This window comes from Vanessa atalanta, chromosome 18 (assembly GCF_905147765.1).
Source record: "Vanessa atalanta chromosome 18, ilVanAtal1.2, whole genome shotgun sequence".
NCBI lineage: Eukaryota > Metazoa > Arthropoda > Insecta > Lepidoptera > Nymphalidae > Vanessa > Vanessa atalanta.
The window spans coordinates 5410091-5434641 of NC_061888.1; the positions used below are offsets into that span (position 1 = coordinate 5410091).

Sequence of the window (24551 nt, forward strand, 5' to 3'; positions counted from 1 at the left end):
CGAGCGTTATCTGAGGTTGGTCACCGTCGCTCATTATCGCCAAATATTAATCATTACTTACATAGCCTACCGCCACTAACCTTGGGAGCTATGATATTTTGTGCCTTATGCCTATAGTTACGCTAGCTCACTCTCACTCATTTATATTACAACACTACAACACTTAGCTACTTATTTTCACTTTAATTTTACTTCCAAAATTCCGAAAACAGTTTCACCGACGTTCAAAATGCCATTTTATCGCAAATCCATAGTGAATATCATAGATTTATCAAGCTCTCAACCAATGATATTGCGTGAATTTGCTGTAAAATGTTGTTTATTATATTTTTATTCAATTAATAACATATATTTGCGTTTAGAATATTTTTAAGAGCTGAGTTTACAGCATGCCATACCATTTATTGTATGTAGTACCACTTCTTCTCCAAGAAAACACCAGGATAACGATATACACACTATATTTCTCACTACAATGAGTTATTTTATAGATACATTGAGTATTTCAATTGAATCATATCGCAAATGAGTTGAGTGTCGCACCGGATTTGTATGCCGCCAGTTTTTGTTTATTTATTGTTTTTAAATCAAACAACGAAACAAATTACAAAGAAAGTAAATTAAAAAAATAAAATATTGAATAGTTTTTTTGTTGTAATTCAAAGCATCTGCCAACATCACATATCTTCTCTCCCGCCTCCATTGCAAGTACCAGTAAAACTTGTTCGTCAATACACAATGATTTTCTCTTACTCTAGCTAACTCTCTTTCTTTAACTAAGAATATGATAACGTATAGATAAACTATGACTAATAACAACAGTCTACAAGTGCAAGTAATTCTAATTTGTAAACAAAAGAACAGATTTCTTAGAAAGTTCTGTATGTATGATGCTGACTGTTTATTACGGGCTAGGATAATAAAACGAATAAAGAACGTAAACATCTGCGCAATTTTTACTTATATTGGCAACTAATACAGAACTTTTTATTATTTCATTCTTGTCGTTATTGAGAGTGTGTTTACTCACACTATATGCTATATATAATGTATCATTCTATAGAAAACAAGTTGAACCAACCAGAGCCGAGATTTCGACGCTTTAGGGAGTTTGTCGTTAAATCGAATGACGTTACATGGAGTTTATGTATATAGAAACAGATGAAACTAATTATCGATATTAAAATAAATCATCAATAATGAATTATTTCAAACATTTTACAACAAAAATTTTAATAATGAATGGATTTGTTCTACTAACCGCTTACAACGACCAATATTTTTTCAATCGTTCTACATGACGACACTATGGTCGTGGTGCAAACATCAATAATAATGTAATGAATAAAAAAATATCCAAATCTAAAAGATATTTTGCCTACATTTTAAAACATAAATCTACTAAAATGTAGTATAAAAAAGTTCACGTTCATTATTTGTAATACTTACGTAAACGACTAAATATTAAAACGCGCTATAGTCTTGTACACTTGAGTTTTCGATTGCAACGCTCCCAAGAAACTGGAGTTGGAAAAAACACGTTCGTGAGGGCTTACTGGAACGCATCCTAAAATGCTTACTCTAATAAAGATAATTGTCAATTTGACAAATATAAAATGACATTTCTTATAAATTTAAATCAAAAGCAAAACGTCAAAACCAAATGTAAACCAAAAGTCAATGTAATATATATTTTTATTATACATTATTTCTATAATTAATGGTTATTTCACGTCGGTAATTATAATGCTAAAAAACGCATAATTATGACAAAAACCTATAAGTTATACTAAATATCGTTAAAACAAGAATTGTTTTAATTAATTGTATCGGTATATCGCTCGACGTACAACATAAAATTTAAAAAAATGTTGATTACTAAAAGTATTCAATTAAACAATATATTAGTAACAAGAATTACTAATATTAGGTCCTTAGCTTCGTATAGAAAATATAGTAATAATAATGAGCAAAATTTTAAGGGGAAATATGACGTTATAATAGCTGGTGGTGGAATGGTTGGCTGCGCTTTGGCATGTGCTATGGGTATGTATTAGATTTAGTTTTTATAAAAAACAAAATTCAAAGTCTTTACAGTGTTATTCTCAAAATACTTATCAAGCTAATTTTTTCATTTAAGGAAAAAAATCCTTACTTTCTAATTTGAAAGTTCTATTATTAGAAGGTAGTCCGGATAAAAAATTTAAACTTAAACCAGAGTATAGCAATAGAGTGGTAGCATTAAATCAAAGCACGAAATCTCTTATGAAGTCCTTAGAAGTCTGGCAACATGTAGAAAAAATGAGACTACAACCTGTAAGGCACATGCAAGTGAGTATTAATTTACTATTGATATAAGACTTTAATGCACATGTCCTTGTCCTTTCTGTAATTTGTAACTCTACCACTATATTTCTGTACCTTTTTAAGATAGTGTAGTTCTTGTAAACTAGTACAATTACTATAATAGATAAGTAAGTTTATCTTAAAATGCTGTTGATAAAAGAAAAACAATATTGTTTAAATTTGTATGAAAACATTGTCTACAATCAACCATTAGAATAATTAGAAATACATGAATTAGAGATACTTCAATGAATAAAGTGATAGTTAAATAAAATTACACATGAAATGAATATATATTGAAGCATAATATCTGACAATAAATAAAAATTGTAATAAAAAAAAAAAACTTATTGAGTCTCTATGTACAATAGAATTAGATCAATTCTAAATAATATATTTAATATTGTAGTATCATAGCAAAATAAAATGAAGTTTTTGTTTTTTGGAATTTTAATAGAATTGTTTGATTTAATTTTCATAATGAAACTTTAAAAATAAATAAATATTTTTCTGTAACAATTACAAAACATTAGCAACTTAATTCTGGTAATTTCTGATGTTTTTTTTTTTTCATTTTAGGTCTGGGATGCTTGTTCAGATGCCTTAATATCATTTTGCAGTTCTGATATTTTAGATGATGATATATCATACATCGTAGAGAATGATGTATTACTCGAAAGTATTAATAGAGAATTAAAATCATCAACAATTAAAAATGTAGATATTGTTTATGGAGCCAAGGTAGTTGGATATGAGCTATCAAAAGGAGGTCATGATTCAAATGGACATATTGTCAAAATGCATAATGGTGATACCTACTCATGTGATCTATTGGTAAGTGAAGATAAAGATTCCTCTTAAGTTTAAATCATTTTAATTATTAAGTAAATGTTAAATATCCTCTATGGAATATCCTTTTATGGAAATTACAATTGCTAGAAATCTTATTGGTAAAAATCTAAAAATCTTAGGAGGATATCTGTGTGTGTGACCTTTTGTACATGCATGCATGTAATTATATTAATGAATGGTTTGCATATTATCAATATAACTGATTAGAACATTGTCAGCTAGAGCTGACTAATAAAATAGTTAGCTGCATAATTTTATAAATGAATGTGTAATTTTAGAATGTATTTAGAATATTTTTCTTTTAAATTAAAAATTCTAATTTTCTAAGACACAAATAATTCCCTCTTTGTTCAGTTTTTGGAACAAATTTATTGTACGCACCTTACAGTAGAGTGAACTGCCAGAAATTGTAACATAGAAAAAAAGAAATGGCAAATAGCAAATAAAAAAGCATGGCATAATAATATTTATGTCTTTGCCAAATTTTATTAAATAATTTAATTATTTAAAAAAAATAGTTTATTAATTTTATTTTGTCTTTTATTTAATAAGTAGTACACAGCGAAAGCAACTTCTTTCCAACTGGGTGTTCCATGACAGCTCTCGTTTTTATTGAGTGTATTTTACACACTATCTTATACTAAGGTCAATCAAATTCAAACATTGCCATATAATCATAGATTACTTTAAATATTTTATTCATAAGCTAATACAGTGTAAATGTTTGTGTATATTACATTTATACACAAAACTTAACACAACTAAATAACGCAATATATAAATAAATAATTTATTATATTCTTAAATATATTTATTAACAATTGTCAATTGACAATTTATTATCATTTTATTATGATATAAAAATTTAGAAATTTTTATAAATAATTTTCATAACATCTATGGAGGTTGAATATCATCCAATTTTTTTTCAATCAAACTCAACCTAGAATCTGTCGTTTCAGTTAATTTATTTATTTTCTTTGTCAAATCTGCTAATTGGTTTTTAATATCAACCATACAAATCTCCTGTATAGCATTAATTGTAAAAGACATCGGCCTATTTCGATTTTCTACGGATGTCGTTGTGTTTTTTTTTCGTCTTTCTACATTTTGACTTTCTAATGAGAAACGATCATAAAGATAGCTCTTCCTTTTGACAATTTGCCTTTCGATGTCTTCGTCATCTTTACATTTTCTTATTCGACATTCATAATTATTATTTTTACGAATGCTTTTCTTTGTATCCTTACGACTTGCCACCATCTTGTAGATTGAAGCAATTAATTCTCTGGGTATCTAAAATTTAAACAATGAATCAATACAAATTACATAATCATTGGCGACCATCTGGAGGCACCAAATCCGTATAATCTGATAAAAAAAACGATGCGATTTTCTAATAACTGTGCGTAATATATGCACTACACACAGTCCTTTACTGATATATCTTTATTTATATCACAACACTATTCCATTTAACTATTTAAATCGACATTAATTTTACTTCAATAGTTCCGATAACAACTTCGCGAATCCCTAATACATAAGTTATTCAAGATCTCTACGACTTATACCGCGTCAATTTATTGTCAAAATTATTTATTTGTCTTTATTCTTGCTGTGGTTGGAATAGTTAGACTAATCCAGTTGCTAATAAATAAGCTAACTTTTAACTTTATTAAGAAATCATTTGTATAAAAAAACGAACAGCTTTGTAGATATTTGGTTGCATTTTCTGAAGAATGAATGAAACCTTCTTACCCTGTTCTCTCTTGGATCGTTCGGTCTGATATTCAAAGTTCGCAAATGTGATGCCGTCAATAATGCACCCCAACGAAGCACCGCTAAGAGCTGTTGCGGAGCACATGATAGTAGAGTACTGAAGAGCATACTCTCCAAATGTGCTACTAATTGAGTTTGACGAACTAAACGGTCGAGTCCAGCGCTTTCTTGTAATGCCTAAAACAATCGAATATACTATATATATTTATCTAATTATAGATTTCTTAATGTCCCTAAGTCATACTAATTTAGGTATTGTTGATATGAAAAATTCATGAAATGTTCAGCTTTATGATATTAGAATAAAGCTGATAGAGCATTCAACTAATGATACATTTCCGACACAACTATAATAATTATTATTAATTGGTAATTAGAAGAGGTCGTAAACTTTACGTCATTACTAAACTCTAGAGGCTAGCTTATATGTTTGGAAAGCTTGATCTTCCCTTGGTCGCATCGAATAGCTGTCTCGCCGGATTAAGATAATGTAGGAATACAGCAAGCACTTGCGATTTGTACACACATATGTGCATTATAATATCTTCTGTACATTTAACTATATCTTGAGATCGTCCGTCGTTGAATGGACAACATTTTTTACGGCATTTCTTGATATCGTTTTTTTGTTTAAAAAAATAAAATATTCTATATTTTAATCTTTACCTGAATATCGCTTACAGCTAATCCAACCAAAAGGTTAGTCAATATAACTGTCACGAGCAACACGAATACCAAAAACATTCCATGAGCGGTCAGTGGATAGTGTATTTGGGAATTTGTGCAATTATTGTAAAATATATCTTCGTATTCCAATTCTCCGGACATCATCATGACCGTCTTGACAAGGCCAGCTGGCAAATGGAATGCTGGGTAATTGCTGAACAGTACACTAAACGCTAAACCAAATGCTATGAGAAGACAGCTGTAAGCCAATAAAAATGTAGCAAAATTCACCGTCACTGAAAAAAATATCAAATTTATTTTTAACAAGTAGCAATATTTATCTGATTAGAATCTTCAAATATTTTTAAATATAATAGTAGAAGGGTTTAATTACCAGTTGTAAACATTTGCACGTAAAGCCCAAATGTTGGAAAGCGCCCAATTATCATCATTAATTCAAGCCAGCAAAAGAATATCGTTATGGCTGCGACATCGTGTTGCCAATTTGAAGTGTTCGCGTTCGCTACTCCATTTCCTCGATACCAAGTTGGTATCTGAAAAGTTAAATAAAACATTTTAAATCTATAGTAATAATATAACTGCGAAAGTAACTGTCTGTATGTTGCTCTTTCATGGTCAAACAACTGAACCTAATTGGAAACTTACCGTGCAGAGAAAAACACCAATAATGATAAGCAATTGCAACCAATTTTCCCATTGTCGAATGTAAGCCGAATAATCCAGACATGCTTGAAAAATTTCTTTCGCCAAGAAACATACATTCAGAAGGACGATTAAATACTGTATAGGCCGTAAGTAACTCGGAACGTCACAAGTTACATCTTCACATAAGAATAACTCTGGAAAAACAGATACTATCAGAAGATACGTATGAAATTTTACGTTATATGACTATTGATAAACTGATACATACGTAGTATATATAGGCTATACAATGTTATGAATATCGCATGATAAACAAAACTTAATACAAAGAATTTTCTTATTCTTCGCCATTTCAAAAAAAGGAATGTCTCTGCTACTGGATGCTTCAAAACATCTTTACGACCGACCTGTTGAACAAATCAAAAATTCAAACACTACTATAGGTAATAATATTTATTTTTATATTTAGAAAGTAAAATAATCGTAATCATAGACTATAGACGTTAGTGTAACAGCCTATAAATGTCTCACTGTTGGGCACCTCATCGTCTCTGGATGAAAAGATTAGGAAAGAAGATTAGCAGAGTTTAATCCGATATAGTGCATGCATGCATGCTATGCAGTTTACTAATTATATTTTTCTTCATCGCCCAGCACGAGATTAATTATATAACCACATATTATACACATTTTCTTTCACATTAAACTTTTTTTTTGATTAAGGCAATATTTAATAAAAATAATTGATTACCTCCACAAACGCTAATAGTAACTCAGCCTCTCCTCTCGAGAGACAAGGAACCAACGGTCGGAAATCAATGGTGAGTTCACAGTCAACATCACCAATTTCGTGTTCGCTTACATGTACCGCATCATCAAACTTGCATAGATATCGAGGAATGACATCAGGAACTCGTCGAACAATGAATGATAATGCTGATACACCACCATTTGTTCGCAATGTTACGTCACCCCCATAATCTGTAACACCCACCGCTTACTACAGTCAATGCGTTACTAACCGTAACATAAATTAGGTATGTAAATATAAATTATTCTTTAGCGTTTTATGTTTATGGTGATTAACCCAAATATAAGAATCATCTAAATGAAAATGAACAATATATTTAGAAAAATAGCTTGTAAGATTCAGCATCTTACCCAATAGCAGTAAAACACACGCAGAGAACTCATTTAATGCAGCGATATGGACTGGAGTGTATCCAAAATTGTCGGGAGCATTTGGATCTGCTCCCACCGATAGCAACATCCTAGCAACATCGCACGCACGAGCTCCTCTGACTATCGCTCCGTGTAGTGGTGTTCTGCCATCAACATCTCTTGAGCGCACATCTGCTCGTTTAGTCACTAGAAGTTCTACTACTTCAACAGATTGAGCTAATGCCGCTGTAAAAATAATCAATTTTGTCGTTTATATAATTATAATGCGTACTACGTACTTCATGCAGTTCATGCTTAGTTTTCAGCTTCATCCTCAATAATTTGACTATTTGAAAGCTGACCCCAAAATGAATTATTAGTTTTTTGAAATTATCATGTTAAACTATACAAACTCAAGCAAAGTATACATGACATTATAATATCATCAAGCCCGCAGTGTCACTCGCGTTAACTTCTGCGTATACATGCCTCTTTCTATGAATTCGGTGTATCAGTATTAAAGACCAGTTGACTCTTAATTAAACGTACTAGCTAAAGCAAAAATATTTTTCAATTCATACTTTGGGAAGGAGTTAGTGTCATGAAATGAAATGTCAAAAAATGTTATTGATTTTTGACTCGTGAATTTGAATTTCTCTTTGGCAGTATGAACGCATCATAGTGTGCGTATTATATAAAAATATTTAATTTAAACGTTTTCTTTTAATTCTCTTCTATACAGACTTTAATTGTGCCAAATTTCACACTCCTCTTTCCGCGTAATTTTCTTTAAAAGGATTTGTACAACATTTTTACTTCATGTATTAAAATATAAATTACCTAGATGAAGACTCGTTTGCCCTCTTGAATTCGTACAGTCTATATGTGCTCCGTGTTCAAGAAGTAGACCGGCGCACTCAGCGTGACCATCCACAGCTGCCAAATGCAGTGCCGTAGCGCGCCCAGGACCTAATGCAGCTCGAACGTCCGCACCCGCGTCTAATAGTAGCTTCATACAAGAAGCAGATCCTAAAGACGCCGCCACGTGTAGAGGTGTTTCAGTAAAAACCTATAAAACAACGTTGTATTTGTTACGAAGATTATTTCTACAAATATATTTATTATTCATTCGTTATGATTCATGTTACAGATTTCTCGAATTATACAACTTCAATGCCTTGTTCGACTAAATTGTTTGTTTTAGAACTTTGTTTGACAAGAAACGATTAAGCGCAGACGCACCTGTGGTGTATCAGGACACGCGCCTGCTTCCAACAGCACATTTACTACTTCCGGCGCGTCACTGAGTACCGCGTAGTGTAAGGGAGAATGTTCGTTTAGTCCTGCATTAACATCTGCCCCGTGGCTTATCAAGGCCTGAAAACAATGATACAAAATTAACACTTGTATGTAATAAAAAGAGCATTATATAAATAATTATCTCGCATACACCCTTTCATGTTTAGGTTTAATATATAAGCACAGACATGAATATGATATACTTATTTAAACGTATAATTGTCAGTTATACTGAATGTTTGGATATTGATACGAATCAGATGGCAATACGACTTATTTTATCCGGTATGTACGATTATTAGAATGATATTGAACGTGCCTTGACGCAAGACAAAGATTTAGCGCTCGCTGCGCAGTGTAAAGGTGTTGCTTTTCTGTCAGTCTTCGAATCCCATATGTTTGGATCGGCACCATGTTCTAATAAAATTTTTACACATTCCTCGTTGTCCACTAAACAAGCGAGGTGAAGGCATGATCTGCAAATGGAAAAATTAGCTAATCGAATTGAACAACATTATAGTAAGAATAATTGTTGAATGTCGTGCCATTTCTTGGCAGAATCCCCAGTCCAAGCAGATAGTAGCTTTATTTAGTACTGACAAGATAATTTTGCAAAGTGCTTTTAAAAGTTCGATCAAAGTTCTTTGTTGTTTTCATATTATATATAGAAGTTATTATGTTTGTCTCGTCTGTTGCTATTTCACGGCTAAGCCACTGAATCGAATTTGATGAAATTTGGTATGAAGCGAGCTTGAACTCCAAGGAAGGACATAAATAACTTTTTTATGCCTAACACCTGATAACCAATCTCTGAATTGCGAACGAAGCTGCGGGAGACAGCTAGTTTCTTACTACTGTAACCGCTTCCATATAAATAAAACATCTTTACCTCCCGGCGTCATCGCAGCTATTAGGATCGGCACCAACTTTTAATAGTTTCGATAGCAAAGAACTGCGCCCGAACCAACAAGCCCATAGAACTGCCGTACGTATTCTATCGGTGTCCGACTGGGACACAAAGAATATAACGTCTTCATAATGTGCTGTTTCTAGTAGAGTTGATAATTCATCAGCGTAAGGTAAATGCCTCAGTGCATATTGTATTTCGTCTGTAAATAAATATATATTTTTTTTATTTAAACTTTTACGTTCGTAATCCATCTTGCGCTAGGGTCAGGATTCACCAGTGCAATTTGTAAATATATTTTTTGTTAGACAGCCCATTTATTGAGAAAGATTATAGTCTATGATATAAAATTACGCTATGATCCCCGGTAGCGGAGCCATAACGCAGATAAAACTCGCGAAGGAGCTAGCTTTTTACTAAAATAAATCTGAGAAGAGTAATGTAAAATGTTTTACTATTTACCTGACTCCCAAATGTCTCTGGACTTAACTCTCAATCGATCTCCAAGATCAGCGGCATGGGCAGATTCGTCACTAGAAATGTAACCAGCCTCCCCCTCCTCCGAGTCCTCAGCTACCTCACATATGTCTTCTCTCCATCGCGTACTACCTTCGCGAAAATCCTATAACAAGTATATTATGACTCTATATCGGTACAAGTATAGCGTTCTTCTAGATTGTTATTTAAAATTTTGCAAAAGTATGAAATTAATATTATATATAAATATTATTTTCTTCCTCTAAACTGTACACGGGAATTAAAAGTATTAAATAATTTTAAGAATACCTATTTATCATACAAATTTAAACTCTAATATACTACTTATAATTAATATCAAAATTAAATATTACATTGTTTTTGTCGGTCGCAATATTGTTTCGTCAAATGTTATATGTTATGTTCTTATATGTAGATATGATCAGCATTTTTAAAAGAAAAATTTGATGGTCGACTTTTTAATAGATTCACACTTGTTGATAGCATGACGAGGAAGAACTCACGCGTGTAGTTGTTGATTGATATTATTTGTTTGGAGGTAAAATATTTATTGAAACTACTATTGCGTGTTGAAATTCTCCATTTTTTATTTCTATAATTCATCGTACCATTGAGCTTGTTACAAATTTTATATTAACATACTCTAATATGATATGTCTTAAATCTTAATATTGTAAAATATAAAGTTAAGTAAAATGATGTATAAAATATATTTAAAAAAGAATCAAAACAGACTCCAATACTAAAGTACTTAAATATTTACTGATATTGTATAATTTTCTTTATCGAAAAATTATCTTTAAAACAATAAATACTAAGTATCTCTACCATACTTATTAAATAATAACCTTTTTAAAGATTATCATAAAAGTATAAAAAGGTTTTTTTTTTTAAATCTTTTCATAAAATGGATAATTATTATAATTTTATTACTTAATTATCATCATTTACGATGCCGTCGAGCATTACTTGATTAGTGTACAGTAACTCATTGTTACCCAGTTTATAGCCCTTAAACCTTTATTGAGATATAAAGTTATTTTATTTGATCACATTTATTCAATAACTATACAAGAATACACCACTTACGTGTTGCCTAATTTAAAAATGTTTAAAATACTTGCGTAGGACGATATTATAACGCAATGTTGATACATTAGTTTTTCATCTTTAAATAAAAAATGCATAACATTTTATGTTGCTGTACACAAACACACACAAATTTAAAATGAATAAATAAGATATAAAACCTTTTTGCTCTTTGTATTCTTGGTTTTCACAGAAGGCATTACGATTTACGGAAACGTGAACGCATATCAAAACAGCGTCCGCCCGCGCTTCGTATCAAACTGAAAACTTTGGTTCCCGAATCGTCCCCGCCGGCAAATATTAATAATGGAATACAATATTTCTTTATATAACCAATTATATTAATATGTAACTTTCGTCTTAATTTTACGGCGTCTAGTCGATGAACGTAAATAAAAAATTTCATTATGCGTTTCACATAAATTTTATTGCTTAACCTACGTCCTTGGTGACATTCTTTTTCTATTTTTTGATCACAGTATTTTTTTTGCGTTAGATAGTTTGAGCGAACAGATTAGATGATGCTTATTTTGTGTTTTAGTTTATAATCGACTTTCGTTCTATTTTGATAACTTCACATTCGACGAAACGGTAATTTATGAAAATTCCAACGATTGCTTATTTACAAATTTCTTTTTAGGAATAGCTGAGCTAGCTTCTCTGTATGCGTTGTTTAAACCATTACATTATTTAATGCTTTTTATTTGTTACATCAATTTATAGTGTCTTAATTTTTTCCGCCTCCTTAAATTAATGATAGTAAAGAGTGAGCCGAAGACGTGGGCTCACGGTTAAAGGGTCCGGTCCCAATTTTATGAATTACGAAACGAAGTTTACAGATGTATCTTTCGTATTTTAAGTGCACTTACTTAACATCATATTTGCATTGTTATGTATCAAAATTGACAATTGAAAAAAAAGTGCCCTGAATGGCTTGTGATGGCCAACCGTAAAATTTTAGTTTGCCCCGTCACTGATGATAGTACACTTAGAAAATCCAAAATAATCAACAGTGGTAATATGAGTAGTTGTAAATTTAAATATAGTTAGTTAACGAAAAACGAAATCTTACAAATTTCGAAATACTGATTTTTAATTTGAATAGAATGTCTACATTTGAACATCGCTTAATCCGGAATAAATAATTACATACTAACTAAATATTTAAGCTCATTTTACGGAAATCTTCAGTATGGAACAAATATGCAAACAATTGGTCCAAAATTCTTTTCTATTATTAGTACAGCTAAGTTAGGGTTGCCAACGGTGAAATCATTCAGGGCTTCATGTAAAATCTATACTAACACACGTGGAGACGTTCTGTTCTGTAATGCGTTACTGAAAAAACTAATACGCAACACGTTCTGAAGAAAGTGCACACATATAAATATATTTATAAGTAGTTGGACACAACTACACATCGCAGCTTCACCTGCCTTAAATTTAGACTATTTACATTTTATGTTATTGTTTAATGTAATAGAAGGACTAATAAGATACAATTTTATTCTGCTTAAAATAATGAAGAAGTAACAGAAATTAAAACAAAATGATAGCATAATTTAAAGATGTTAACTGGCGTCTTAAAAACTCTAATAGAATGTCTGGTTTTAAAATATCTAAGTCGCGTTTATTTTAATGTACACGCGATTAACCAGCCCTGTTTTGTGCGGGTACGTGCCACACATTAGCCGTGCTACAGTCTAGTTAGTACCGTAGAAATAGAATTATTAAGTGCAGGTGGCTAAACTTTAGCAGAAATTACTTTTCCAACACGTGTTTTTGTAATAAGTTACGTTTTAAGCTTTTAAAACGTTCGCAACATTTCATCTGACCACTTTAAAAAATGTATTCTGAGATACTAATATATATTTTTAGTAAATGATCTATAACCTAGTATAGACTAGGCTATATTGGTATTAAAAATCTTAAAGGAGCTGTCTGTCTGCATGTCTGAGTGTTACGATTTCTCGTATAAACCTCTAGACCGAATTAGATGTAATTTGAAATGAAGCAAGCTTATAGGCTCAAGGATGGACTAGGTTACTTTTTTTTGTAACTAAAGCCTACGTACCATAAAACGCGGGCGAAAAATAGTAGATCATCACTTATTCTTTATTTGACATTTTAAAGTTAAAACTGCACATTAAATATTGTAATTATTAAATAAAACAACTCAAAAAAACCTTGACCATTATATATTTTTATTACATCCATTGAAACAGATGGACAGAAGAGGTTTTCGCTCTTTGGTTGTAGTTTTTATTTTTAAACTATCTAGTTTGTTTTATTTATCAAACCTTCACCTAATAACAGACGTCCATAACGACGTGAAAAAACACTTCTTATATTTAAACCAGCGAAGAGTTTACAATATATTATTGCGATTTTTGAACTTAACACTGATACTGACAACATAATCAAGTAATCAAAACTGTATTATGGGGCTAAGGCCTCTCCTCGTCTTGAGTATTGATTTAATTTGAGCTTTACCACATCCTCCAATACAATTTGAAGGATACTCATGTGTCAGATTCTCATCCGACACATTAATGTTTTTGCGATGTTCTTGACGCAATGAATTATTATCTTGGCTTTTTGCTAGCCCGTCTGGATAGGTAAAACCCTCTTATCTCATATTCTACCGGCAAACAGCAATACACAGTATTGTTGTGTTCCGGTTTGAAGGTTGAGTAAGCCAGTGTAACTACAGACACAAAATACATAACATCTCAATGTTATAAGGAATGCTTAATATTTTTTACGTCTCCCAATGTCTATGGGCGATGTTGACAACTTTCCATCAGGTGACCTTTTTGACCTCTCTAGTCTTCCTTTCCATTTCATATAAAAATAAATGTATTGTACATACAAATGAATAACATGAAATTTCAGTGGTGCAATTGCCCGGGTTTTATCCCGCAATTATCCATAAAAATTTAATGGTTCTCTAATCATTATCCTATCGCGGCTGCTATAGGCATTTCACGGGAGTGAGGTTAAAAATCTTGTCAAAAATTATTAAGATATCGTAGTTATGAATTTTCAGAAAAGTGATTGTTTTACCATTATAGCTCCACTGTTTATATTACTTGCGGTTTGAGTCTGTTTTAGACTGTGTTTAGACATCCGTCTCGCTGACGAGCATCGTGTGTTTGGATTTTTCTTAACATTTACTTTCTATCTAATTGAGATGTAATGTGGCGATCGTTTTAAATATTCACTGATAAAAAACATTACGATACCATATAACTGTAGAATTCAAGAAGGTTAAATATAATTAATTAATAAATAAAAATATCCTAAAACAAACATTATATATACTTTTTATATTTTGGAGAATAATCTTTTAATAATTTATTTAAAATATTTATATTAACTATCAACATCTAAGATTTATCAATATTACATTGAAAGGTGTCGCTTACCTGAGTATTTTCAGTAGCCGTTTCACACATTACTTAAATAATCTTTATTTTTCCTAAACGAACTCACTCGCTTTTTCTAAATGTTGTGATATATTGATGAATCCTCGATACCTGCACTTTTCCACCCAAAATATATATTTATTTAACCCCATTGGCACCAATACCGAGCGCTCCACTTTTAATACACGCAATTCGCCGGAAAACGACGGAAATTAACATTTTTAACAAGATTTTTCTCAGAAATCAAAGGAATCGGTTGCGTTTACGGAAAATTTAAATAAGAAGATGCCTCATTATTTAAAATTCTCTTTCCACATGATATTTAAATAAAATTTCCAACGTTTCTTTTGTACAAAGAATATTTAGCGGAATTATGCGAAAAAAAAAACTAAATTAAAAATTATCGATGGTGCAGTTTATACAATGGAATTAGAAAACAACCAACTCATCCGACTGTCGTATAAAGACTCAAATAAAGTCCAACATCAGTGAAGATATTTTGTTTCATATTTTTAATCTAGGAACACTTAAATATGCGCAAAACTGTTAAGCATCGTTCACTCTTCCACAAATCTCTAAGGCTACTGTTCTGAATAAATGTCTTCCTACGTTGAATGAGAATACAAACCTTATGTTATTTCAATTGATTGGTGTTACTCGAATGGCATTTGTTTGAAATCGTTCGACCGCTGCGTTTGAGTTTGTTTATTATTTAAATGTATACTATGATTAAAGAATAAGAATCGCGGTTAAACGCTATGAAATAATCAGTGTGTGAGTTTTTCGTGCGAAATTTTGTTTTAAATTCATTTCTTGCTCTGCGATATAAAAACTAGCGTAAGGAAAGCTGCATTATGTAATTCAAGTACATAAGTTCACCGACACTTATTAGTTTTGCTTGCTGATTTATCACCTGAATTTGATATTTGTACTCGCCTTCCAGTGACACTGTTTATTTGAATAAAAAAAATACATTAAAAAAAAGACCTTTTGATCTGAGAGTATTGGGATGCTTAACGATTTGATTTATATTGTAAGATTTAATATAAGTAACTAATATTGAATAAATGCAAGAACTCAAACAATACTGTAAGTGGAGTTCATCAGCATCATAAAGTAAAAAGTAAAGTAAGTTAAGTAAGTTTTCACAATTCAGCTAAGGTCTACTCTCTTCTTAAATAATATTTGGAACTAATTCTACCGAGTTGCTACGGTACGGATTAGCAACATGCAGCAGTCATGGGACTTGTGCTGATTTTCCCAAGATGGTATCATTCTTCGCCGAGCATGAGATGTTAATTACAAACAAAAATTAAGCATTTCCAAACACAACCTCGATCTTCAGATTAAGGTCGTCTTCTACCCACTGGGCCATTGCTTTTAGTCAATATGACTCAAGTAATGTATTGCGTTAGTAAACCTTATACAATCATATTAATAATGCTCTCAAGCTGTGGAATGCTCTTCTTTAGAGATATATTTTATCTCGTTTAATATATTTAAATGCCGTCATCTGTACTTGTACGAACGATTTGTATTAATTAGCCGAGTTCAAAAACGAGGAAGATTCTCAATTCGGCTGTTTATTAAATTTTTAAGTAATTTGTAATTGAATTTTAGATAAGCAATTGATTATATTATCAAGTCCTTTTAATAGTTTATTTTTTCATTTTAAATTCTTATTAATTATCGATATTGTATACAAATATTATTATATATCTATATTTTATATAAATAACTGACGATCAACCCCTAAAACGTGAACAAAGTCGCGGGCGACAACAAGTCTATATTATTGTTGATATGTTTATATAAAACTCTTATTGACTTTAAAAGATTTGAATTGTCAGTAAAACCGCAGTACTGGCGAGCCATTTGTCGAGTTCAAATAAATATTTAGATTTACTATTTTTCAGATCGGTGCAGATGGCGCCAAGTCAGCGGTTCGCGAAGCTATGGGAGTACAATATGTTTCCTGGAACTACGATCAAATGGGTATTGTTGCTACACTGCACTTGGCCGAGGTAATAACGCTGACAGCATAAACAAAGATTCTAAATAAGAATAGGTACATGATGTGAATCATTATATAGATCCGATATCGATACTCGAACTACAAGTGAGTTCATATCGAACTAACGTAAAGAAACACTGATATGCCATTAAAATTGCTTGAAAAACTCAAATTTATGTCATATATTCTGAATTGAAATTATATACTATTATAGCTGAAACTTTAAAACCAAACTAAATTTAATAAGTATATTCGCTTTTGCAAACGCAATATGAGGAAAGGATTTCTACTACTATTGGGTAAGCACGAGTACCCGAAGTACTCGTCCTTTTGTACTTTCATGAATATTTGAAACCAAAAAATGGATATATTTTGTCATCGTTAGCACACCCACCCACTTATCAGATACTCTTCCAAACAGCATTACTTAGTATTATTTTTAGCCTTTGTTTTTTTGCTAGAAAAATTCTTCTCCCCCAAATGAAATGGAAGTATGTGAAACGCTCCGGAGCCAATTGCACTGGAGTAGCCATTAATAAACCCGAGGTGGGTTTATTAATGGCTACTCCAGTGCAATCTTTTCGGGGTATCACGGGATCGCTTGCTTACTACCGTATCACTCCGAAGTTATCTTTTCTGAGACAAAAAATTTGTAACATATTGCTTCTGCTTCTCCCGGCTTCCCATACAATGTACACCATTTAGTTCACACGTGTAGTTATTGTTCACAATTGGATGTAATCGCTGGCGATTAGTGGCGATTAGTATCGGATAATTGTTTACGATAAAATAAACGGATTGCAACGCATTTTGAGCATTAACTAGAAGATAATCCATATATAAATAGACAAAGACAAATCATATTAGTACACGTTCTCCTCTGTTCATAAACCGATTTTCTTTCCTTTTTTCGTGTAGCTCGGTAGCTGTTGTTATCAATTAATAGTAGAAAAAAATGTTTGAAGCGCGCATGCATATTCTTACAAACGAACTCTAGTAAAAATAAATAGTTCATACTTCCTGCTATTGCCTGTTGAATAAATCATTCGCACCAGAGCCGTCTCAAGCTATGCTGGGCCCTTGGGCACCCATGAATTTGGGGCCCTTTTGCTAGATATTTTTTGGTTTAATTTGGTAAATTGTTGGTTCTTCGGGGCCCTCTCAGGATGGGGGCCCTGGGCACGTGCCCCATGTGCCCTATGGTAAAGACGGTAATGATTCGCACACATACACTCACACGTATATCTCGGCGAGGTTCACTTGCAATCAGTTTATGTGTAGATATTTTGGTTTGTATTTTAAATATAGCGTTTATTTTTGACGCCGTCGTTGGTCGAGTAGTGTGTACACCGGTTTTCATGGGTACGCCACTCCGAGGTCCCGGATTCGATTCCCGAGTCGATGTAGAAAAAGTTCATTAGTTTTCTATGTTGTCTTGGGTCTGGGTGTTTGTAGTACCGTCGTTACTTCTGATTTTCCATAACACAAGTGCGTTAGCTACTTACATTGGAATCAGAGTAATGTATGTAATGTTGTCTAATATTAATTATATATTTATTTATATGTAAGCTATAATTTGGATTTCTTGGGTCTTGGCGCTGCTAGTTCCGATACAGACGCTTCACTCTTTCTCTTTTATAAATGACGATTTTGTTTTTTGGCTTTAATAAAAATAAAGACTTTTTATTAAAAACATGATTTATGTACATTCGCGTATTAATTTCAGGAAACAACTAACACGACAGCATGGCAGCGGTTCCTACCGACCGGGCCGATTGCATTCCTACCTCTAAATTCGACAAAGAGCTCCCTCGTGTGGTCGATGACAGATACACAGGCGAAAGAATTACTGAACTTGCCCGAGGAAAGATTCGTGGATGCCCTCAATGATGCCATGGTCTTTATAACTTTTTTTTAAAGAATTTACCCCAAAATCGTTTTGAGTTATTGTCAATAATAATATTGTAGAAGAATATTTTTTGGGTTCCGTACATAATGAGTGAAACTTTATTACTATGTTTTTTTTTTTATATAAAATAGGTTTCCCGTCAAATGAGGCCACAACAGCTGCCGTCCTCCTCAGGGCCGTTTTAAATAGGATACGCGAGACACCAGAGCTGCGCCCTATTTCTAAGCCCCGGGCGTCAGGACTGATGCCCAAAGCCCTACCACATTAAGTTATACTGTCTGTTTGTCTTTCACATGACTAAATCTTTAGAACCATATCTAAGGCTACTATCATTACCCATAATAATAACAATTAAAGAAATCTAAATATACATATATAAGTTGTACGGAACCCCAAGTGTATAAATATTAATTAATGTTGCCGTTTTTATTTTTACCCTGTATAGATATTATTTGAATATTTTCTTGTTATTTATACGATATATTTTTTATCTGTATCTGTGTCTGTTTTTATTTGTATCCACAACACAGATACAACGTCAAACAATGAAGTAAATTTAACAGGTAATCTTTATTGTACGAATGAAAATTTTGAAAATAATTCATATGCCGCATTATATTTTCCAGTGGAAACAATATCCTCGTAGCAGCGTTGTCGATGCCTGTACGTCTTGGTTAGGTTCCTGGTTGAAGCGGTTCGATCTACCAGACGGTGCTGAGAGGCAATTGCCACCGAGTGTTCAGTCCATAGTATCGGGCTCTAGAGCTGCTTTTCCCCTGGGATTCGGTCACAGCACGAAATACATCGCTCCGGGCGTTGCACTTATAGGGTAGAATAATCAATTATCATAATTAATCATCTTTGATTTTTATATATTTATAACCCTTATTATATGTGCCCAATTAATTTAATCTCCCCCCCCCCCCTAATTCCTTTATATATTTATAACTCTTGAGTATACGTGCCCAATTAATTTGATCTCCTCCCCAATACCTCACGACATAAATTTTTAAATAAATTGAAATAAAATCAACCATTATAAGTACTTTTCTTTAAGTCGGTTCGGTTTAAACAAATATGGTTAATAAACAAATATGGTCTTTTAGCGACGCAGCTCATCGAGTCCATCCGTTGGCTGGGCAAGGAGTCAATCTAGGCTTTGGGGACGTTAAGGATCTGATAAGTTTCCTATCAGATTCTATTTATACTGGACTAGATATCAGTAAGTACTAAATATGCATGCAATGAATACTATTAATTACAGTATTTGTAGATTCTTCAAGATATTTTCAATTACAATAGAAATACAATATACAAGTGCGAAATGCTGTCTGTGTCTGATATATTTTATTTATGGTATGAGATAAGCGGACTCGCAAATGGGCCACCTGGTGATAAGTGGTCATCACTGCTCAGATATTGGTGTTGTGAAAAATATTAACCCTTCCATATGTCGCCAATACACCGTCAACCTTGGGCACTAAGTTGTCATGTCCAACGTGCCTGTAGTTACACTAGCTCACTCATCCTTCGAATGGGAACACAACAATAGTTAGTCAGTACTGCTATACTTATAGAATATCTGACATCTTGATGATACATGCCTAAACGGGCTTGCAGAAAGCCCTACCACCAAACGAATATAAGTACTGTGTTAAGGATATAAAATAATTCAAAGGAATAAAGTTAATGAAATATTTATGCATTGAATTTTCAGCACATCCAAATTGGATGGAAAAATATGAAAGCGAACGTCAAAGGCACAACGTGCCCACACAGCTGGCCGTGGACGCGCTCAGCCGGCTGTACGGCGCCGACCTGCCGCCCCTCGTCCTCGCACGCAGCCTCGGCTTGCAGCTGACTAACGCTTTACATCCCATCAAGGTGCCTTGATTATCGACTACTGAAATTATTCGATCGAAAATTCATAACTCCACTGAACAAAATATACTAAGATATTTTGTCAGCATTTGGTAAAATGATACGTTTGTTGTCTCTAGATAAAAAGGTCTCGTTTTTAAGCGAAAATTATAGAGACGAAAAATAAAATAAAAAAGATTTTGATTTGATTTGATTTAAAAAGAGAAAAAAAAATTCAAACTTTAAGAGCTTTCCTAGGTTTGAATCACCTTCTACGGGTACTTTAAGTTTATTTGACTCTTAACAACCCCAAATCCCTTAGTAAGTCTACATCCCCGAAATTATGTAAACAGTTATATAAATTGTTCGACAAAAACATCGCTGTACAATAAGGTAAATGTCTCAAATAATTTTGTGTAAACAATCTATATGAGTCTATTAATATTATGACGAAGTAATATTTGTTTGTTTGTATGTAGGAGTATTAGTATGTATGTAACAATAGGGTATTTGACTGGCTTTTAAAATCCATTTTATATTTTTAGTAGAGGTTAAGGAACCTAGTCAAAATTGTTTTTTTTTAATTCTTGTACATATTTGCTGAAAAATATCAAATTAAAAATTCAATATTTAAATAGCGCGAGAAAACGCTGCTTTTACAATATGTCGCTGCAATGGGGTCGGTGACGTCACTTGCCTGTATTGTAATCTGTGACACATATAATCCACCATCCATATTAACTTTCTGATAAAATATACTAAATCAAATACATTAAGATTTAGACATAGACAATTTTACAAATATTTACTAATTCATTAAATTCAAATTATTTACGTATAATCAGCAGGGTTCGAAATTATCAAGATAATAACGAGCCGTGATACTTATCGGATAATCATCCGATAATTATCACCATTATTAAAAAATCATTTGTTAAATTGTTTCTTAAGAAATATCGATGGTTTATTGTCTTAGAACAAACAAAAAATATATGTTTAATTTTTTTTATATAACATAATACAATACAAATCAACATTAATGTCATTAATTAAAGGAGAAATCGGTGTTCGTCAGATTTGACAGATTTGCAACTAAACTACTTGACCAAAGAAGGCATTGCTGCTATAGCTTCAGTAGAACTAGAACTTATTTGTTCTTCTAAAAGCCAACCTAGATCTTGCTTCTTGGTTGTAATACTTAAACAAGAATACCAGCTTTGCAGCCTTTTCGTTGCCCAGTCGGTTTCTTAGCTTTGACTGCACTAGCCCAAATATTGAAAAACATCTCTCTAATGGTGCAGTTGAAGCTGTTGCGGTTAATAACTGTTCACAAAACTTTATGAACTTTTCTTTTTGTGGCCATCTCTCTTCATCTTCTAGAGTCACGGAAGTCCACCACAACATAGGGCAGGTGTTCTTAAACGATTCGCCAACATGAATTTGGGAAAAGGGTGAGATTTTGCTGTTAGTGCCATTATGAAAGGAGCGAAGTTTTCATCAACTCCTCCAGCAGTTATGAAGTCTTACGCTTGTTTTTTCTGTTCGTTGTTTAGGTTTCGACCAAGGAACCTGTGATCTATCATATTCGCAGCGTAATGTAAGCCTTGCAGCGCCATTGCTCTGCGGCTCAAAAAGACTTTCTTTGTTTTGGCACTTTGGTATGCACTGTTACCCAACAGGTCAACTTCGAGTTTATTCCATATTTCAACAGCTATAGCTATTGTGGTAGTATTACGTGTCATCCTGTCGAGAACTGTTGCAATGGGTGACAATGTTTTAAGGAAATCTACAGCATTCATTGTAATCCGACAGTCATTCACAATTTTAATAGCCTCCCTATCGATTTTGTCTTTATGGTCTTGGCTAACTTGAACTATAATTCCTCTATTGTCCAGATACGAGTAAAAAGCGTCGTTCATCGTGTTCCATCGTACTTCTAGAGGGAGGACTAACTTTTTACCGCCTGCTTGTTTGTATAGAGCTGCTGGAATGTGATGGTTGCGAAAGTATTTTATTACTTTGACAATCGATGCGGTAGGGATCTCCAAATCTATAGCCAGAAGATTTAAGATATGAGCTGAAAATCCATATTGTATTACATCCACGTCTTCAGTTTTCTCAAGATGACTCCGCATTAATCGTTCATTTGCAGCACTGTCTGTGATAAAACTTCTAACAGTAACGCCTAATTTTTTTCTAAAATGGGTTTGCCTATTTCATAGGCTGATGGAGGTCTATACCCAGGCCGTAAAAGGGCGCACAATTTTTTAAACTCTTCGTGTTCAACATGATTGAATGGAGTGTTAGTCGCGTAAAAGTATTTTCCGACCTGCATATCAATTTTTTGTTTATATTCCTTGGTTGTTGTTATGACTTCGAATTTTTTAAGACATAGTATTTTCGATTGTGTAGCTAACTGCTTTCGGCCACTTCCAGTTTCCTCACTAAGTTCTATTGTTTTGCCTAAACAAAAAAAACGAATTTATTTAAGTATTCTTAAAAACTGAGGTTGAGGTTACTTAGAGACAGTCACTACACATAGCGATGCGACCCGGCACGCGTACAAATCTTATTAGAGATACAAAATACAAATTAATTTAGGTACTAGAATTTGAAATTCTGAAAATCAGTATAATCATGATGTAAATTTCTAAATTAAAACTTCTGTAATAATTATTTTTAATTGTTAGATTTACACGATTATTTGCGAGAAATGGAATTTATGTACAAACTGTTTCGGTTTTCAATATTTGCCATAAACGGATGGAATTTAACTGTCCACAATTTATAGTACATAAATTATAATTATGTTTATTTGTTTCAGAAAATTATAATGTCTCACGCCGCATAGGAAAAGCCACGCCTGAAGTATTTAAAGATTGTTGTTATTTAAAAAAAATATGAATGTAATTTTGAAAAAATAAATTCTTCATATTTTTGCATACTTCTTTTATTTTTATTATAATGAAATAGATTAAAAAAATTAACATAATTTATTTCAATCTCTCAACCGATAGTAGTATACAATAAAAATCGAGATTAACCAATAGTAAAAGTACCAGTAGTTATAACATATAAGTATAAACAGTAATTGCATATCAAGTAGAGTTTTAATTTTTATAAGAAGTAAATCACATTTTAATCATCGTACAATTTTTATATTATTTTAATTCGTTCGTGGCGAACCAGTATATACACGCACAGTATAAGCACCACGTAACTAACACCGCCGCTACAAATATTCGTTTTATAAACATTTTTGTTTATAAAAAAATCAAATATGTATAATCACATTGATACGGTAGTCACTTCAGTTTTGGACAAAATGCGACTGCTTTTTTTATTTATTTAAAAAAGTGGAGGAAGGTGGCAAATTGGCCACCTAATGGTAAGTGGTCACCACTCGCTCATACAATCCCAATGTCTATGGACACTTTGGAACTGTATGAAATAGTAACCGACTAATTAAGATGTTATTTCTCTTATGCCTGTAGTTACACTGACCCACTCAATTTTCAAACCAGAAAACAACAGCATTAAGTTGTATTGTTATTTAACTACTATACTTTAACTACTAATGACACTATATACTAACTATTAATTACATAGCCTTCTGGCATACTGTCAAATATATTATATACTACTACTAATCTACCACAAGTTATACCAAACTAATCAAAGACAATGAGATTTAGACATTTATATACTACTTTTAATAATTGTTATATTCCTAACATATGTATTGCTGTTTAGCAGAGGAATAAGTAGATAATGAGTACGTTTGACCTACACAGACGAGCCAAGCCCAACCACCAAAAACATTGTTTTTATAATACATATAGTAAAATGTGTTTAAAAAAATTACAATAGTTAAAATATGAACTAAATCTGGTTTCAATATAATAGTAATATTAAAAAGATAAAAATGATTTTATGAATCACTGTGACATCACTAATTAGGGCTTTAACTCGTTTATTAATGAAGTTAACAATAAGGTAACTTGTAAGTTAAAATTTAAATGGTACTTTCGTTAATTTTAACGGAAATGCAATTTAACAGAATATTTATTTCGT

General features: G+C 32.3%; 2 protein-coding genes across 2 annotated transcripts; one reads left to right on the forward strand and one right to left on the reverse strand.

Annotated features, from left to right (window-relative positions):
• The first annotated feature begins 1659 nt into the window (after positions 1 to 1659).
• On the forward strand, positions 1660 to 23418 carry LOC125070954 (ubiquinone biosynthesis monooxygenase COQ6, mitochondrial). The gene is made up of 9 exons (XM_047680982.1): positions 1660 to 2046; positions 2141 to 2331; positions 2926 to 3180; positions 16611 to 16718; positions 18435 to 18605; positions 19244 to 19446; positions 19724 to 19839; positions 20335 to 20501; positions 23302 to 23418. Exons 1-9 carry the CDS (start codon positions 1869 to 1871, stop codon positions 23326 to 23328), a joined length of 1416 nt encoding a protein of 471 aa, XP_047536938.1. The 5' UTR covers positions 1660 to 1868; the 3' UTR covers positions 23329 to 23418.
• LOC125070953 (transient receptor potential channel pyrexia) lies at positions 4096 to 11511 on the reverse strand. Its single transcript, XM_047680980.1, has 14 exons — positions 11428 to 11511; positions 10142 to 10301; positions 9662 to 9881; positions 9092 to 9248; positions 8716 to 8850; positions 8314 to 8542; positions 7474 to 7719; positions 7064 to 7293; positions 6581 to 6719; positions 6313 to 6506; positions 6041 to 6200; positions 5647 to 5942; positions 4960 to 5157; positions 4096 to 4494 (listed from the first exon to the last, which is right to left on the reverse strand). Exons 1-14 carry the CDS (start codon positions 11464 to 11466, stop codon positions 4096 to 4098), a joined length of 2802 nt encoding a protein of 933 aa, XP_047536936.1. The 5' UTR covers positions 11467 to 11511.
• Positions 23419 to 24551: the final 1133 nt, after the last annotated feature.

Bases quoted from the DNA above. Each gene is read 5' to 3' on its own strand.
- LOC125070953 (XM_047680980.1), bottom strand. From the start codon at position 11,466: ATGCCTTCTGTGAAAACCAAGAATACAAAGAGCAAAAAG. The intron at 7,294-7,473 runs GTAAGATGCTGA...TGGGTGTTACAG, and splicing joins GTGTGTTTTACTGCTATTGG to ATTATGGGGGTGACGTAACA. The intron at 6,201-6,312 runs GTAAGTTTCCAA...TTAACTTTTCAG, and splicing joins TTGGTGTTTTTCTCTGCACG to ATACCAACTTGGTATCGAGG.
- LOC125070954 (XM_047680982.1), top strand. From the start codon at position 1,869: ATGTTGATTACTAAAAGTATTCAATTAAACAATATATTAGTAACAAGA. The intron at 2,047-2,140 runs GTATGTATTAGA...TTTTCATTTAAG, and splicing joins CGCTTTGGCATGTGCTATGG to GAAAAAAATCCTTACTTTCT. The intron at 3,181-16,610 runs GTAAGTGAAGAT...ACTATTTTTCAG, and splicing joins CCTACTCATGTGATCTATTG to ATCGGTGCAGATGGCGCCAA.